This window comes from Perognathus longimembris, chromosome 10 (assembly GCF_023159225.1).
Source record: "Perognathus longimembris pacificus isolate PPM17 chromosome 10, ASM2315922v1, whole genome shotgun sequence".
NCBI lineage: Eukaryota > Metazoa > Chordata > Mammalia > Rodentia > Heteromyidae > Perognathus > Perognathus longimembris.
In genome coordinates, this window is record NC_063170.1 from 293252 (window position 1) to 311366 (window position 18115).

Here is an 18115-nt window from a genome sequence, read left to right on the forward strand (position 1 = left end):
CTCACCATGACCTTGCGCAGCTTGTAGTTCCTGGCACGAATATCCTGCATCAACATTTCAAAAGGGGTGAGCTGGAATTCAGTGGGCAGAGGATTGAACTCTTGTTCCTGCACCTTTTTCAGCTTCACTCCATGTCGCAGCTCCCGCATAAGCTGGACCCACAGTCGAGCCTGACTCCAAGGAGACAGAAAGGACCTCAGCCATAGCATCTGCCACAACCATCCTCACACAGGCCCTTGGGGATGAGCTGTGCTCTTTTGCATCCGCAACCAGAAGAGGCCAATATCTTACCCAGTCCGTATGTCTCAAGTTGTCAAGCTCAGCCAGTGGCTTCTCCACATGCAGCTCATCCTCCCCCAGTTTCTGCAACATCTGGGAGCATATGTCTGGTTAGCTCAGAGAAAGTAGGAGACTGGCAAACATAGGGCATGACCCTGACTAGCAAGGAGCACATCTTTACCACCTAGCTATCACCCAACTGACTAAAGGAGGCACTTAGTTATTTTGGCCCAGCTGTAGAGCATGGGAAAATCTGAGGAAACCATCACCTTGGAACCACACAGAGCTCTTATCCATCTTGGTACTTGCCAGACTCAAATGAGGGACTAGTAAGAACCTGGAGCTTATATGGTACCTTCTCCCATTTGATTGACATGCCAAGGAGGTGCTATGTCCTTCATGAGTGGCAGAGACAGCTGTGGAAGCCCCATCTATGGGGAATTCTTCTTTGCTCTCTGGGTCTCAGTTCACACAGCACTTCCTCAGGTACCTCTGGCTGGAGCTAGTGTCTGTTTATGGCTGGCACGAAGTTTACCAACCCTATGTCAGTATAACTTAGTCGAACTTGCGTTCATGGCTTAATTTTTATCCTCTTGGGGCATGTGTGCTGCTCTCCAATGTGCTACCTAGGCTAGAAATGGAATTGATCTGAGCAAGAGAACACAGGCTGAATTCAGAGACCAAGAGCACGCAAATCATCTGCTAACTGGAGAACATCACAAGAGTGTCTCTAAGATGACAAGGAAAAGCTGGGAGGAAAAATGAGGATGGACCATTCATACTCCCAATGGATGGAAGGCCTCTCAATCTTGTACATGCTGGTTATAGATAAGGTCCAACTGGTTCAAATTGTGTTCCTGGCCCTATCAGTCAGATATCATCAAGAAACTTCCCCAGGCTACAAGAGGTCAGGAACCTGGCCATAATACTTCTAGGTTAGAGAGGAATCAGAGTAGAATTAGAGACCAGAGTTAATTAGCCTCAAAAACACATTTGCAAGCTGTTGGTGTAGCTCAGTTGTAGAGCTCTTGTCCAGCATGTGCAAGGCATTGATTTGATCCCCAGTACCACAAAGAAATAAAACAATTAAAACAAAAACTTTCTGTCATCTGAGCAAGAGAGAATGAAACTAACTTCCCCTGACTCTCCAAAGCCCCCTTTCACATGTGTGGAATGCTGACAGAAGAGCTGGACTCAGAGTCTAGAAGACTCACTTCAAAGAAACACATAGAAACTCCTCCTAGAAGCAAGAAGAGCTGAGGAGATATCATCTCCTAACTCTGGGAAGGTAGGATAGCCCTAGTAGGACTTTAGTTGGTAGCCAGGGGAGATTTACCCTATTGTGGCTCTGTGACTTTGGGCAAGAGACCCAGACTCTCAGAATTTTCATGTGCTCTCTGTTAAATGGGGGATTATTTCAGAGGGGAGAGGGAGAATAAGGATGGACTGTGGTATGCACAGTGAAAGCCTCACAGAGATTCTCTCATTACCCACCTACCCGGAAAGCTCCAAGCAAGTGGACCAGTCTGTATATGGTTTTAGGTGGCCAGCAATGATTTGTCATTAGTTTCCTGCTTTCAGAAGGAACTAGGACCTGGAGAAGATAGCTGGGAGGCAGTAGACAGATCCTGCTCTCTTGGGGTAAAAATGGAGTGGGGGGGCGGGATAATAACTTAGAGCAATAGGAATGATGCAGTGAGGGACAGAGGTCCAGAGAGGTACTTCCTAACTCCCTGGGCTTCAGTTTCCTGTAGTGAAAACCTGGTAGAAAGAAGGCATGAGGGCTAGAGGTAAACACATGAAGTATTTAGGACAGCAGAGAGCATAGGTAAGCCAGGTAGATATTCCCATGTAGGGGCAGAATGTGCTGCACTAAGGCCCATCGGTTGGATGGACCCTGCCCCAGCTCCCAGACCCTCTAGCACCAAGGCCCTTCCCCACAGTACCCCTTTCCTTACTTGCCCCACCATGGCACTGAGCATGCCTGGGCTTACCTCTTTGGCCTCCCGGACCCGGGCTAGGAAGGCTCGAAGCTCCAGTGTCTCCACAAACAGTGCACGGCACACTGCCTGGTAGTGGGCTTGTGCGCCGTGGGGGTCTGTCAGGCGGATTGCACACAGCCGCATGGCTTGGGTGAAAGTACGTACAGTGCGGGGTCCCCCTTCGGCCTCCTCTTCCTCCTCAGGACCTCCATATCCCTCATCCATAGCCCCGCAGTTGCTGTCCTCACAGTCACTATTGGTCATGAGGTCAATAAGCTGCTCCAACTGTGGGCTGAGCTCGCGCTCCTCTGTCTCATCCAGCCCCCAGTCTAGTGCACGATAGATGGCAAAGCCCAAGGACTGCACCATCTGTGAAACAGCAGTACAGCTTTGTCACTAGGGCAGGGTATAAGGGCCATTGGGGCACTAGGGTAGGCAGCTGCTAAGCTCAAGGCAGTCTGAGGAGCAGAGCCGCTGCCAGACCCAATGCAGGCTGTGAAGGGAGGAAAGATTGCAGGATAGTTTTTAAGAGTGGCTTGGCTATAGCAAACTGTAAACCATGGGGTATATACCATGGTACAACCAGAACACAAATAACCATTAAAAGCATGTTTCCCAAACTGCACAGTTACTTTGGAAGAAGGTTTTATAAATTCTTACTATGTACCTACCCTACCCAGTGATTCAGGACCTTCTTTTACAGGAGTTAACCCAGAGAAAAAATTTTTAAATGTCCATGAGAGGAGGACCAGTGGAGAAGGTGAATGAGAGTAGTGTGGTAGAAATACTTGACTTAGATATATGAAAATAGAACAATGAAACTGTTTTTAGATGGGGGGGCTGAAAGCCAGAGCCAGCAGCTCATGCCTATGGAGGCTGAGATCTGAGAATCCCAGTTTGAAGCTGGGGCAGGAAAATCTATGAGATTTTCATCTCCAATTAACCAGCAAAAAGTTGGAAGTGGAGCTGTGGCTCCAGTAATAGAACACCAGCCTTCAGAAAACTAAACAAAACTAAAGGATAACACTCAACTCCAGTACCAGCACAGAAACAAAGGGGGGGTGTGTGTATGTATGGAGATAGCAGAATTTACCTGCCGGAGCTTGTTTTGAACCTTGATTTTCAGATCTCAGTCTCCTAAATAGCTAGGATTACAGGCGTGAGCCACTAGTGCCCAGATTAAGTGGTGGAATCTTATGGGGGTTTGTGGGAATTCTACCAACTGAAGGCTGTTCTTGGAGGTGGTGTTGGGAACTCAGCTCTACTTTCTTTGTTGCCATGAAGTAAACAGACCTTCTCTAACACATGCCCTGTTCAATACATCCAAGGTCCCAAAACAACAGAGCCAATTGGTCATGGACTGAAATCTCCAAAGCTGTGAGCTGAACCAAACTAAGCCTGCCAACTAGCATTCCTTCCTTTTCTCCCTTTCCTTTCCTTCCTTCCTTCCTCCCTTCCTTTCTACTAGAGATTGAACTCACTGCGCTTTGTGCATACTAAGCTCTGTACCACTGAACCACATTAATCATCCTAAGGAATTTGTTACAGAACAGAAAGCTGATTCATACAACTACACCTAATAAAGACTGACATTTTTGTGTGTATACGTGCTGGTCCTGGGGCTTGAACTCAGGGCCTGAGTGCTGTCCCTGAGCTTTTTCTCTGGTACTCTACCACTTGAGCCACGGCTCCAGCTCCAGCCCTTTTGTCGGTTAATTGGAGTTCAGAGTCTCATGGATTTTCCTGCCTGGACTGACTCTGAGTCATGATCCTCAGATCTCAGTCTTCTAAGTAGCTAGGATTCAAACAGTGGTTTTACTTTTTTTTTTTCAAACAGGGTATTTCTGTGTAGCCTAGCTACTGGAACCCATGATCCTCTTGCCTTAGCCTCACCAGTGCTGGGATTACAGACACGTGCCACCATGCTTAGATTTCATGTGCTACCATGCTCAGCTTTCTGAAAGCCTTCTAAAACATAAAATCAAATGCTAATCATATTAGGAGTGCCATTATTACCTTCCTGTATTCATGGTGGTAGCAGTTCATTTCAATGTTCCCCATCTGGTCAGACCTGACTCTCTGAGGGAACCACATGGCTTGAGGGCATGGAAAGTCAGAGTACAGGTGGCATACGTAGAACAAGTCCATGGTAACATTTGTCAATACCCTGAAAAGAACCACTGGTCTCAATCACTAGTGGTAAGCTAAAAACAGAATTCCCTGACAAGTGAAATAGAAAAGTACTGCCACTTTAAGAGGAATTTCTGTGGCACTTCACAGACTTTTTTTTTCCTTTTTGTAAAAAGAATTAAAAAGCATTAAGTAGTTGTACAAAGGAGTTGCAATTCCAGAAGACCTCACAGATTTTTAAGGTACTTTAAAGAAATTATTAGTTCTGGGTGTCAGTAGCTCATACCTGTAATCCTAGCTACTCAGGAGGCTGAGATCTGAGGATTGTGGTTTGAAGCCAGCCCAGGCAGGAAAGTTCATGGAACACTTATCTGCTATTAACCACCAGAAAACTGGAAGTGGTGCTGGGGCTCAAAGGGGTAGAGTATTAGCCTTGAGCAGAAAAAGCTCAGGGACAGTGCCCAGGTCCTGAGTTCAAGTCTTATGAGTGACCAAAAAAAAAAAAAAAAAAAAAAGGATAGATGAGTAGGTCTCTCTTCTGTTTCCTGGGGAATTAAACTCTTTTTTTTTTTTTTTGGCCAGTCCTAGGCCGTGAACTCAGGGCCTGAGCACCGTCCCTGGCTTCTTTTTTTTGCTCAAGGCTAGCACTCTGCCACTTGAGCCACAGCGCCACTTCTGGCCATTTTTCTGTATATGTGGTGCTGAGGAATCGAACCCAGGGCCTCATGTATATGAGGCAAGCACTCTTGCCACTAGGCCATATTCCCAGGCCCGGGAATGAAACTCTTGAGTTAATGTATGGGCCTCTGAGAAAATAGTCCACACTGGCACTCTTCAAAGTTTGTTTTTGTTTTTTTTTTTTTGCCAGTCTTGGGGCTTGGACTCAGGGCCTGAGCACTGTCTCTGGCTTCTTTTTTGCTCAAGGCTAGCACTTTATGACTTGAGCCACAGTGCCACTTCCTGCTTTTTCTGTTTATGTGGTACTGAGGAATTGAACCTAGGGCTTCATGCATGCTAGGTAAGTACTCTACTGCTAAGCCACATTCCTAGTCCCTCAATCAAACTATTTTTTAAAAATAAATTGTGGGGGCTGGGAATATGGCCTAGTGGCAAGAGTGCTTGCCTCCTACACATGAAGCTCTCGGTTCGATTCCCCAGCACCACATATATGGAAAACAGCCAGAAGGGGCGCTGTGGCTCAGGTGGCAGAGTGCTAGCCTTGAGCGGGAAGAAGCCAGGGATGGTGCTCAGGCCCTGAGTCCAAGGCCCAGGACTGGCCAAAAATAAATAAATAAATAAATAAATAAATAAATAAATAAATAAATAAATAAATAAATAAATAAATTGTGGGCTGGGAAAAACAGAAAAGGCTGGAAGTGGCACTGTGGCTCAAGTAGTAGAGTGTTAGCCTTAAGCTAAATATATAAACTAACTAAATTAAAATTAAAAATAAATCGTGTGTGTGTGTAAATGAGGACATAACCTTGGGCCAGTAGGTGAAAGGGAAAGAGTCCCAGGAAGACATGCTGTTGATGGGGCTTGAGTTGTGAGTTGAGTGGATTCCTGGGCATTGGTCATTGGCTGGTTTCCTGTTTGTCCCTAAAATCCACACCAGGTCTGCACTTTGTGCAGGTAGTAACCTGCTATCTTCCTCTGCAGCAGAATAGTAAGGCAACAACAGCATTGCCTCACTGGGTACAATGAGTGACACTCCTTTTTGTCCTACTGGGCTCCTTGTTCTGCCTGTCCTCTGTGAATGGTTTCCTCACACTTTATACATTTGATGATTTACATTAGACAAACAGGTAAGTTTTTATAGTATCAAGTAAGTAATCTTTAAAATTGATTTTGGGGGCTGGGAATATGGCCTAGTGGCAAGAGTGCTTGCCCTGTATACATGAAGCCCTGGGTTCAATTCCCCAGCACCACATATATAGAAAACAGCCAGAAGTGGTGCTGTGGCTCAAGTGGTAGAGTGCTAGCCTTGAGCAAAAAGAAGCCAGGGACAGTGCTCAGGCCCTGAGTCCAAGGCCCAGGACTGGCAAAAAAAAAAAAAAAATATATATATATATATATATATATATATATATATATATACACACAAAATAAATAAAAAAATAAAAAATAAAATTGATTTTGAATACCTGGGCTTCTGAGCTGGCCGGCATCACCACCATCGTTGTGGGCTCTGCAAGAGAAGACAGTGAGTCAAGGTTATGTTGGCAGCCATGGGACTCAGACAGACAGGGCTGTTAATTCCTTCCCCCTCAGCTCCATTTTTCCTGGGAACACATAGCACACTTCCAAAAGAACACAAGAAAGTTCACAATGGGATGAGTCAGCTGGTCACCTTGATAGTAACTGAGAAGCTCATGCTGGGCAAGACTCCAGGTTTAGGGTCAAGAGTGACAGTGTCTCTGCCCTCAAAGGTGCAAGGTCTCTGGTGAAGACAGTCTTCAGTCCTCCATGGTGACTGCTTAAGGGCAAAAGTCAAGACTGGAGAGCAGCCAACCTGGTGGTGAGTCTAGGCACAAAAGGAGGCTGTTCCCTGGGAGGCAAAGGAAGGAGCAACTCCCATCAATCATGTCTGCAGGGAGAGACCATCTGAAATGAGATGGCCTAAAAAAAAAAAAGCCATGAGCCTTCATCCTAGCTCACAGGCTGAATAAACCCAGTTCAGATGGCAAATGCTCTACCTCAGGCTTTCCCTAGGCTGATAGTACCTTGTTCAGAGATAGCACCCCCAGGTTGAAGGGCAGGTGGAAACCAGACTCTTGTGTGTTTTATTCTATTTTATTTTATTGTGCTAAGTGAAAAGGGCAGAGAATTAGTTTTTTCACTGGTCCTGGCAGTTGACCTTAGCCTGAGTTCTGTCCTTCCTTGAGATTTTTATGCATAAAACTGTTCCACTTGAGCCACAGCGCCACTTTCAGCTTCTTTGGTGGTTAATTGGAAATAAGAATCTCACAGAGTTTCCTGTCTGGGCTGGCTTTGAACCATGATCCTCAGATTTCAGCCTCCTGAATAGCTAAGATTATGGGCATGAATAATCAACTGTGCCTGTTGTTTTTATAAGAGTTCACTCACTATAATCCAGGAGGCAGGTATCTTGGGCATCCATTTCACAGATGAGGAGATGAGAAGTGTGTACTCCTAGGCTCCAAGATATCACTAATAAATAATGGTGGCAGAGTAAGGCAGGCTGGAAACCTCAGAATTTGTGCTAATAGCTGTTCCTTAAGGTGTATCCACAGGCCTTTTAGGTTACCAGGAGTGGGCCACAGAAACCCACTCACACAAGCTCCTTGAATTTATGTATGCAGGTAGAACTGTGCTACTATGTGAACTTCAGATGCCTTAAGTTCTTTCTGGAATGAGGTGCGATATAAAAACATGAACCATGAAATTGTTTTCAAAGTGAACTGGCTAACTCCACAAATATTTTCAAAATGCATCAAGAACCAGGAAGATTGCCAAAGATAAATGTGAGGTCCATTAAAATAATGGCAAACAATCTATTCCCTAATAGCAGTAAGATACTGGAAAGGTGATTGGCAAGCAGCACAGTTAGGGGATTTGTGTCCCCAGACCGTGTTTGGTGTTTGACTAGGTACAGGCAATGGGAAGGTAGGAGAAATCAGAGGGAGAACAAAGGTGCTTGTTGGAAGAGGCCAGTGCCTAATTTATTCTGAGCATCAGGAAGGCAATGCAGGGCAGGCCGACAGTCTAGCAGCTTAGCTCCTTCATATTTTTTGCAGATTGAGCATGTCCTTTCTATGTTCTTAGATGCTAAGCAGCTTTCTTATTTGGATATCTTTACTCTTAATGCCTAAACAGGCCACATGTTAACAAAATGTTGCCAAAATGAAGTATTCATGAATCTATGTCATCAGTTGCATGGACTTGGGGAAGTACTGCTTTTTTGTTGTTTTTATGTTCAAGGCTAGAGTTCTACCACTTTGGCCACACCTTTAGTTCCAGCTTTTTGCTGCTTACTTGGAGATTAAAGAATCTTTTAAGGATCAGTTTGCCTGGACTTGCTCTGAACTGGAGTCCTCAGATTTCATACTCCTGAGTAGCTAGGATTATAGATGTGAGTCACTATCAGCTAGTATAGATACCTAAAGGATGTGAAGAACTCAGTCATGTGATGGTGCTAGGGGAACTCCTGCCCTTGAACACCTTTTGAGTTTGGAGACAGAACAGGAATGTCTGTGCAAAAGTCCATGGTAAGACTGCCTAGCACTTGAGAGGCAAGTACAAGGACAGCTTGTAATAATGAGAGCTTGTGTCAACACCCTCCCCACAAACAAAACCAAAAAACCACCACTCAAGGTGCTCTTTGTACTGACTTGGATACAAGTCACCCACTGAAGAGAAAAGCAGAAAGGATCCCTGAGTTCAGGAGGGCATACACCTGCCTGCATATTGGCATGTGCAGGAAATATTCATTCCACTGTCTGTCCACAAAGGAGACTTGGTAGCACAGGACTCTTCAGTCCTCTTTCCTTTACATCTGAATTGAGTCATGTGGATGTACTACATAATAAAGAAATAGATTTGGATGAGCAAACATCCAACACATACATTATCTTGTAGGTCTAAGTATAGGCTGTGGAGGCTACCAGGGGCCAACAGACTATAGAGCCAAATTGCCAGTGTGGCTTTGAACAACTTACCCAGTTTGCCTAAGCAGCTTTTCTTCCCTCATGATAGAGATATCACCTACCACAAAGGTGATTCTAAGGGTTAAATTAAAAACAGACCTGGTGCTTGGCATTTAGTAAGCTACCCATAAATGCTTATTCCATTATCAAGAAATGAATTATAAAAGATAGATCAAACACTAACCTTCAGAAGCTGGTCAAAGAGAGAGACACACCCAAAGGAAGAAACTGGAGTCAGAGTCCTGTGTTTGCTTAGCTAACAGAGAGCTCTGTGGAGCAAAGGGACCCAGGTATGTCCCCTCCTCCACCTTCTCCTGTCACTTCCACAAGACCAGCAGGTGAGATCAGCTCCAGGTACTCATACCACTCACATGGGACTCTTAGGACATGTCTCCTCCACAACAGGAACCCAGTCATAGACCCACATCTGGAGGAGACCCAAATCGGGGAGGCTTTTTCCCTAAGACTGCACTAACAACTCCAAGTACAAGTACACAGTGTTCTCTCCTCGTCCCACACAGGGGGACAAGGGAGATCCTGTTTCTGTGCTACTGCTGTGCATCCTTATCCAGCCCCTGGTGACATCACCCAGACCCCATCACTGATGGTCCCTAATAGGCAGCTTAGAGAGTTGACAAGATTACATTCTTTTTTTTTTGTAATTTATTTATTAAACAAAAATTTTTTGACAAGGTGTTGTGCAAAAAGGGTACAGTTACATATAATAGGGGAGTGTGTACATTTCTTGTGATATTTTACACCCTGTTTTTCTTTCCCTTCTAACAGAGTTTTCACTCTTGCTCCATTAATGATGCATGGTGCTATTAACCTAATCTATGAATCCTGGAAAGAGTGAAGAACATGCCCAAGCTCAGATTCAACCTGGGCTAGCCCAACTCCAGGCTGAACCAATAATGCAACTTGTCCCCCTTACTGACTATTCCAGTGTTCTGAACATGGCACGAGTAACCTGGCACTGAAACTGTTCAAGTGAAAAGCTTGAGGACCAGTTAGTGCTGTGGTGTGTTGAATCCAAACATGGCAAACCAGAGGCACTGATCCTGCTGAGAGCTTGTCAGATGTATCAGACTCACTACAGACCTGCGGGATTAGATACTCTGGAGGTGGGAAACAGGAACTCACCAGGGACTCTGACACCCACTTATGCATGGGTGGAATAAGGGTAGTGGCAACACTACAATTCCAGAATTTGCATGACAATCTGAGGTCCTGAGCAGCTTTGGAACAAGACTCATCTGGTGCTGTGCACATACATATTGAACTGGGACCCTGGGAAGCTCTTCTAGTATGGTGGGCAGTAAAAGTTACAAATGCAGAGAGCTATCAGAGAGCACACTTAGGGTTCATATATTTTATTATATACAAATGTTAATAAATAAGTAGGAGGCTGGGGTGTGGCTCATGGGTATAGTATTTGCTGAGCATGTACAAGGCACTGGGTTCCATCCCCAGCTCTGCAAGACTGAAAAATACTAAACTCAGGTTAATAATGTGTGCTTAGTATTTAGGGAAAGTTGATTGCCATTTACAATTTCCTTGAAATGCATAAAAAATACGGAAGGAGAGAAGGAAGGAGGGTGGATGGGAAGAAAGGGAGGGAAGGAGGAAAGAAAGGAAGCAAAGGGAGGTAAGGTAAAAGAGATACTAACACTAGATACTAAGGATGGAACTAGAGGTGGACAGTGTCCTCCGATCTTTCCCCTCTGTGGTTGGCAGGACAATGGCTCTAGTGTTGCCTAAATTGTAATCTCAGAGCCTGTGGATGAGACAGTAGATGAAGTAGGACTACTAGATGAAGCTAACCTAAGGTAGAAATTATTCTGGATTCCTAGCCCCTTAAACTAGAAAAAAATAAATTTAAGAGTTGTTTGTTTTGCCATTACTGGGGTTTGGTCTCAAGGCCTAGGCACTATCCCTTAGCTTTTCATTCTACCATTGGAAGCTACAGCTTCAGTTTCAGCTTTCTGGTGGTTAGTTGGAGATACAAGTCTCATAGACTTTCCTGCCTGGGCTGGATTTGAACCTCAGTCTTCAGATCTCAGCCTCCTGAGTGTTCTAAGTATGAGCCAACAGGGCTCAACACATAACTTATGTTTTTGGTTTGTTTTTTTTTGTTGTTGTTGTTGTTTTTTGCCAGTCCTGGGGCTTGGACTCAGGGCCTGAGCACTGTCCCTGGTTTCTTTTTTGCTCAAGGCTAGCACTCTCCCACTTGAGCCACAGCACCACTTCTGGCTTTTTCTGTTTATGTGGTGCTGAGAAATTGAACCCAGAGCTTCATGTATGCTAGGCAAGCACTCTACCACTAGGCCATATTACCAGCCCACTTATGCTGTTTTAAGCCAAGCAAGTTTGTAGAAATCTGTGAACAAAGGAAACCCACATACTTTTCTTTTGAGCCATTCCCACCCTCTCCTCTTGCTTCCCAACTTGTGGGGGAAACTGCAAGGACAAAGAACTGGAATATGGTATTCACTTGGAATGGACAGATGTGATTTCCATCTTTTCCTCCTTGGCTATACCTACACCTCACTTAGAGAACTGCCTCTGAGAAGTCAGTTAATGACCAGACACATTAAATTAACACACTAAATAGGACCAAACAGTCTGAAAAGCCAAGGAGATCCTGGGTGTTTCCCACAACTCCAGTACCCCTGTTACTCAATTAAAAGCAGTCTTCTGTTTTGTGGGCCATACAAATTACTCTTTGTGGGTGGCAGCAGGTAAGTGTGGGAAGATACAGGGCCCCATGGACCTTATCAGATGCTGAATCTTACAGGTGACACTGGGACCCCTTAGTCTGCTCAAGTGTTCTTCCAGAAGCACAGTACAGAGCTTGTCATCAAATAGGCAGCCAGGGGCCAGCTAGGGCAGGCACCTGGGCTAAATGTATCTTGGGGTCTTCTGGGACAGATACCCTGCACAGGCAATGTCACAGAAAAGAACACACTTGAACTGCCTTCCTGTGAGATAAGCCTTGCTCAGAGGTGAAACTAAATGGGGAAAGCTAACTGTAAACACACCTAGTTTAACAATATACCCATCTCACACCTACATGTGGTCACACCAGACACTCTGCCACATGCTTCAAAGCTTCCCCCTTTTCAGGTAAGAGAGCTCAAGGAGGAAATACAACAACCAGGAAGTCTGTAGAGAGCCTGAAAGCCCCTGGCTAGGGGATGTTTGCTAAACTCCTGTTCCTTGGGGCTGCATCAGTATGTCTGATCTGGGATTTCCTGTGGACCCTGGATGAAGCTTTTTCATTGTGATTTACAGTGTTCTCTCTATAGTGGGGATCTTGAAGGAGAAATAAGCTCAACACTGCCCAGCCTTGTAGAATTTCACTTATCTAACCAGCTCTGATCTACCCACCATGACCACAGGATGCCTCTCAATACTCTCTGGCACATGTGTGTACACAGCAATTTTTTAATTGTTATTACAAAGGTGATATACAGAGGGGTTACAGTTATATAAATCAAGTAATGTGTGTGTGTGTGTGTGTGTGTGTGTGTGTGTGTGTGTGTATTTTTCTCCCCCCTGTTGGTCATGGGGCTTGAACTCAGGGTCTGGGTGCTGTCCCTGAGCTTTTTCACTTAAGGTTAGCACTCTGCCACTTGAGCCACAGCGCCACTTCTGGCTTTTTTTATATATGTGGTGCTGAGGAATTGAACCCAGGGCTTCATGTATGCGAGGCAGGCACTCTACCACTAAGCCATATTCCCAGCACCTACACAGCTATTAAAAAAAACAAAACAAAACAAAAAAAACGAGGGCAAGCTAAACAGGTATCCTTGGTTATTGGTGGAGCTAGGGGCTCTATCAGCTAAGAGGCAGGACATACCTTCCGCACCTCAGTGGTCCAGCACTCTCAAAAGCTAAGGACCCACTTCAGCTCCCAAGAGGGATGCACAGGATGGGAGACATAGTGAACACCCCCAAGTGCATAGGACAGATGCCTAGTTCACACACATGCAGTAACAGTAATACAGAAAAAATGTAACCACACCCTTGTGCTTCCTGGACTGAGCCATGGCTTCCTTATGAACACTCCCTTGTTCCTACTGCACCCTGGGCATCTGCTGCAATTGCTCTGTGATCTGCCAGAACCTGCTCTTCAGCACCAATGAGGATAAAGAGTAAAAAGATGTTACAGACCTGTGAACACCATGGTCCGGTTCTGCATGGACTACCTTTAATGCTGTTCATACTGGCAATTCAGGGCTGTAACACAGCAGAACTAGGAAGGCCCTGTGAATCAGGGTGGAAAACTGCCCTTGGAAGCCTAATAATGTGCTGCAGGGGGGAGGGGCGGCTTGTGGTGCAGCCAGACTTAGATATATAGGCATAAGATGGCAGAAGGAAGTGCAGGTGGAAACTACAACACAAATGTCCAGAAGTGCATCCCCAAGTCCAAAAGATGGGGTTAAAAAAAGGTTTAGCATCAAAATTTGGTAAGGAGCTGAGTGCTGGTGATTCATGCCCATCATTCTAGCTTCTTCCAAGGCTGAGATCTGAGACTCAAAGCCATACCAGGTAGGAAAAGTCCATGAAAACTTTGCCTCCAATTAACCAACAAAAAGCCAGAAGGGGAGCTGTGGCTCAGTTCAAGTCCTAGTACCAACACACAGATATACGAAAAAAAAAGGTAAGGATCAAGAGCCACTGATGCTTGGCACTTGGGTTAGTTTTAAATAGCAACACTTTCCCATGATGAGGTTTCAATGATGGCCTCTTTAAAAAAACAGCTCTTGGGGCTGGGAATGTGGCTTAGTGGTAGAGTGCTTGCCTAGTATCCACAAAGCCCTGGGTTTAATTCCTCAGCACCACATAAACAGAAAAAAATAGCTCTGCACATGGGGCACTGGTGGCTCACTCCCGTAATACTAGCTACTCAGAAAGCTGAGATCTGAGGATTGTGGTTTGAAGCAGGTAGGCCAGTAAGTTCCATGAGACTCTTATCTCTAATTAATCACTAGAAAAAAGTCAGAAGTGGAGTTGTGGCTCAGGTGGTAGAGTGCTAGTCTTGAACAAAAGAGCTCAGGGATAGTGCCTAGGCCCTGAGTTTAAGCCCTAGGACAAGCACACATACACACAAAGCTGTGCATATAGGCTGGTTACACAGATCAAGCTCAAGTGGTTGAGTATCTACTTAGCAAGTAAAAGACTCTGAGTTCAAACCTCAGTATCATAATTGTTCCACATGTTAAAAAGTTTCTCATTTTCCCACTTGAAAAAAAAGGAGGGTGGGTGGGTGGGGAGCTAAGTCTTTAGACTCAAGATTAGGAAGCTTCTTCTAGTCATCATGTCTAGTCTAACATGGAAAAGAGAACTACCTCTTGTATGTTAGTATTTTTCATTCCTTCAAGTAATGGTTTAGTTGATAACTTTTTTCCAGGTTTTTTTTTTTTTTTTGCCAGTCCTGGGGCTTGAACTCAGAGCCTGGACACTGTCTTTGAGCTCTTTTTGCCCAAGGCTATCACTCTACCACTTGAGCCACAGTGCCACTTTTGGATTTTTCTGTGTATGTTGGTACTGAGGAATCAAACCCAGGGCTTCATGCATGCTAGGTAAGCACTCTATCACTAGGCCAAACACCTGGCCCCTCCCAGGTTTTTTTGTGTTTTTTTTTGAAACGTTTACTTTCTGCCTAGATTCACTGGTACTTGGCATAAGACAGATACAAGGGGCCCAATGCAGTGGATTAAGAAATTCATTTGGCATCAAAATCAGACTATAATGCTGAAAAATGAAGTGTGGACGTTTTCTTGACTGCTATTTACAGGAAGAAACCACATGCATCTTTTAGTGAATTCACTGATCTGAAGTACAAAAAAAATATGCTGGGCTAGCCACCTTCAGTCTTAAGTTTCAGCTGATTTACTAAATTCAAGGACAGTCAATATGTTCAGGTAATTATACTCTTCTTCATTCTACAGAGGCAGAAAGTCTCTGTAGTCCCTTCCCTTGAGAGGCTGAGTAGGAGGAGCACTACAGCCCAGGAGTTGGAGACCAGCCTAGAGGCCTAGAGAAAGTAGCTTCATCTAAAACACTAGATCTTTCCAGAAAGAAAGACAGGAAGACAGAAAGAAGGAAGGGAGGGAGGGAAGGAAGGAGGGAAAGAGGGAGGGAGGGAGGGATGGAAGGGAGGGAGGGAGGGAGGGAGGAAAGGAAGGAAGGAAAGAAGACAGAAAGAGGGAAGGAAAGAAAGAGAAAATCATAAATCTCACTTTTGTGAGACTTATCTATGAATAGAAGCCAAAGGTCATGTAGAGTAGAAAGTGAAATTGGACTCTGTCAACATAGAATGCTCTGCCTGAGCTTTGAACACCACCCTCCAGCAAGGAAGTGATGCTGGAGGGATTGAAACAGGATGTAGGTGAGGAGACAGGTAAAAAGACAGAATGGAAAAAAAGGCAAGGTTGGCAAAAGGAAGTCCTAAAGTTGTACTGGTATTTTAAGCAGGCCTAGCTAGATCTCTTCTCTGTGTTTTAGAAGAGTACCCATTTTACCTACTCCAAACTATTGTCTAAGAATTTAGGGTATATTCTCCCAGCCCAGAAAACATAAAAGGTACAGATAAGAATCACAAGTTTCTCCATCGTGTGTGTGCGCGCGCGCACGCACGCGCAAATGTTTGCCAGTCCTGGGGCTTGAACTCAGGGCCTGTGAGCTTCTTTTGCTCACTCTAGCACTCTACAACTTGAGACACAGCGCCACTTCTGGCTTTTTCTGTTGTTGTGGTATTGAGGAATTAAACCCAGGGCTTCATGCATGTTAGGCAAGCATTCTACCACTAAGCCACATTCCCAGCCCTCTCCATGTTTTCATTTTTTTTTTTTTTTTTTTTGGCCAGTCCTGGGCCTTGGACTCAGGGCCTGAGCACTGTCCCTGGCTTCTTCCCGCTCAAGGCTAGCACTCTGCCACTAGAGCCACAGCGCCACTTCTGGCCGTTTTCTGTATATGTGGTGCTGGGGAATCGAACCTAGAGCCTCGTGTATCCGAGGCAGGCACTCTTGCCACTAGGCTCCCCTCTCCATCTTTTCTTTTTCTTCCATTTCTCTCTTCTTTATCCTGTTATACTAAATAAGTCCTGTAAGAACTTCCACCTTGCAAGGTGGCTCATACCTATAACCCTAGATACTCAGGAGACTGGGATCTTAGGATCATGGTTGGAAGCCAGCCTCGGGAGGAAAGTCCATGACACTCTTCTTTCTTGGTACTGGGGATCGAACCTAGGATGTTGCACTTGCTAGGCAAGCGCTTTGCCACTGAGTTACAACCCAGCCCTCCATGATACTCTTAATCTCCAGTTAGCCACCAAAAATGCTGAAAGTGGAGCTGCGGCTCAAATAGTAGAAAGCTAGCCTTGAGCAACATAGCTCAGGGATAGTGCCCTGGCCTTGAGTTCAAGCCCCAGTACAGGCATGCACACTATGCATGTGCACACACAAAGCCAGGTGTAGAGGTGTGGCTCAAATGGTAGAGTGTCACCCTTGAGTGAAAAAAAGCTAAGCAAGAGCTTGAAGCCCTGAGTTCAAGCCCAGTACCAACACAAAAACAATAATAATAAAATAAAAACTCCTACCTCTGAGACACTCCTTTTTGCAAGACACCATGAAATACTTTTCTCATGTGGCTCTCAAATTCCTGAATTTTGAGTAGAAACTGGGAAGCTGAGAGAATCCTCTTAAGTCTTATCTGGTGACACAATGACCAGGAATGGCCACCAGGAAGAAGGGAGATACAACCCTGGAGGACAGAGGGAACCTGCTGAAGATGGCCCACTTTGATGTCTTGGAAGAAACCAACAAGAAGTTCTGCTACAGGCTTGGGGAGACACAGTGAGCACTCTTGGACATGGAAACCTCCCTGTTAGAAAAGCAGCTCTGGCCACAGCTTCTGCCTGGCTTAGCCTTTCCATTTCCAGTCTTCTACTTGAACCTGCTCCAAAGAATTTCTTCAAACCTCACAGTTCCCAGGACTGGAGGGAGGCCAGTCTTCCTCTACAACACACAGCTTTCCTTTGTGCTCCCAACAGGGTATCAACTTCGGGGGTAAAACCATCGTGGGCTTCATAGGAGACTACAGTCCTCCGGGGAAGAAAATTCAGAGGAAGAGTGAATAGATGTGAACTCACCACTTGAAAGAGCCTTTAAATTCCTTTCAAGAGCTTAATTGTTGGTTCCTATTGATGATTACGATCCGAAAAGGCAGGTTGTCCCCCAAATTTTACATACTTGCCTTGCTCTCACACTTAAACCCAGAATGCACAGACCTTGAGGGAAGCTCTGTCCTTACCCTCACCCGGGGATGGAGCAGGCCATCCAGAAGCCGAGCTTGCACCACCAGCACCCTCAAGGTGCAAGGGCTGAGGGCCTCAACCAAGAAGGAGCTCAACCAAGAAGGAGCTCAACCAAGAAGCCTGGAGCGGGCGGCCCCTGTCCGGGCCCGGGCTCCTCGCACGGAGCGGCCCCTCTCCTGCCCGGAGGCCCGGGCTCCTCACACGGAGCGGCCCCTCTCCTGTCCGGAGGCCCGGGCTGTCCTGACGGAGCGGCCCCTCTCCTGTCCGGAGGCCCGGGCTCCTCACACGGAGCGGCCCCTCTCCTGTCCGGAGGCCCGGGCTCCTCACACGGAGCGGCCCCTCTCCTGCCCGGAGGCCCGGGCTCCTCACACGGAGCGGCCCCTCTCCTGCCCGGAGGCCCGGGCTCCTCACACGGAGCGGCCCCTCTCCTGCCCGGAGGCCCGGGCTGTCCTGACGGAGCGGCCCCTCTCCTGTCCGGAGGCCCGGGCTCCTCACACGGAGCGGCCCCTCTCCTGTCCGGAGGCCCGGGCTCCTCACACGGAGCGGCCCCTCTCCTGCCCGGAGGCCCGGGCTGTCCTGACGGAGCGGCCCCTCTCCTGCCCGGAGGCCCGGGCTGTCCTGACGGAGCGGCCCCTCTCCTGTCCGGAGGCCCGGGCTCCTCACACGGAGCGGCCCCTCTCCTGCCCGGAGGCCCGGGCTGTCCTGACGGAGCGGCCCCTCTCCTGTCCGGAGGC

The 18115-nt window shown here is 46.3% G+C and overlaps 1 protein-coding gene across 5 annotated transcripts in view; it reads right to left on the reverse strand.

Annotated features, from left to right (window-relative positions):
• The window catches only part of Spire2 (spire type actin nucleation factor 2), a 31583-nt gene that overhangs the window by 12289 nt on the left and 1179 nt on the right, over positions 1-18115 (reverse strand). For all 5 annotated transcript variants that reach the window (XM_048355084.1, XM_048355083.1, XM_048355082.1 and 2 more), the window contains exons 2-5: positions 6536-6579; positions 2274-2630; positions 292-372; positions 6-170 (exon numbers count right to left, since the gene is read on the reverse strand). In XM_048355084.1, the coding sequence (XP_048211041.1) occupies positions 6-170; positions 292-372; positions 2274-2630; positions 6536-6579 (647 nt within the window). The remainder of the gene's footprint in view (positions 1-5; positions 171-291; positions 373-2273; positions 2631-6535; positions 6580-18115) is intronic.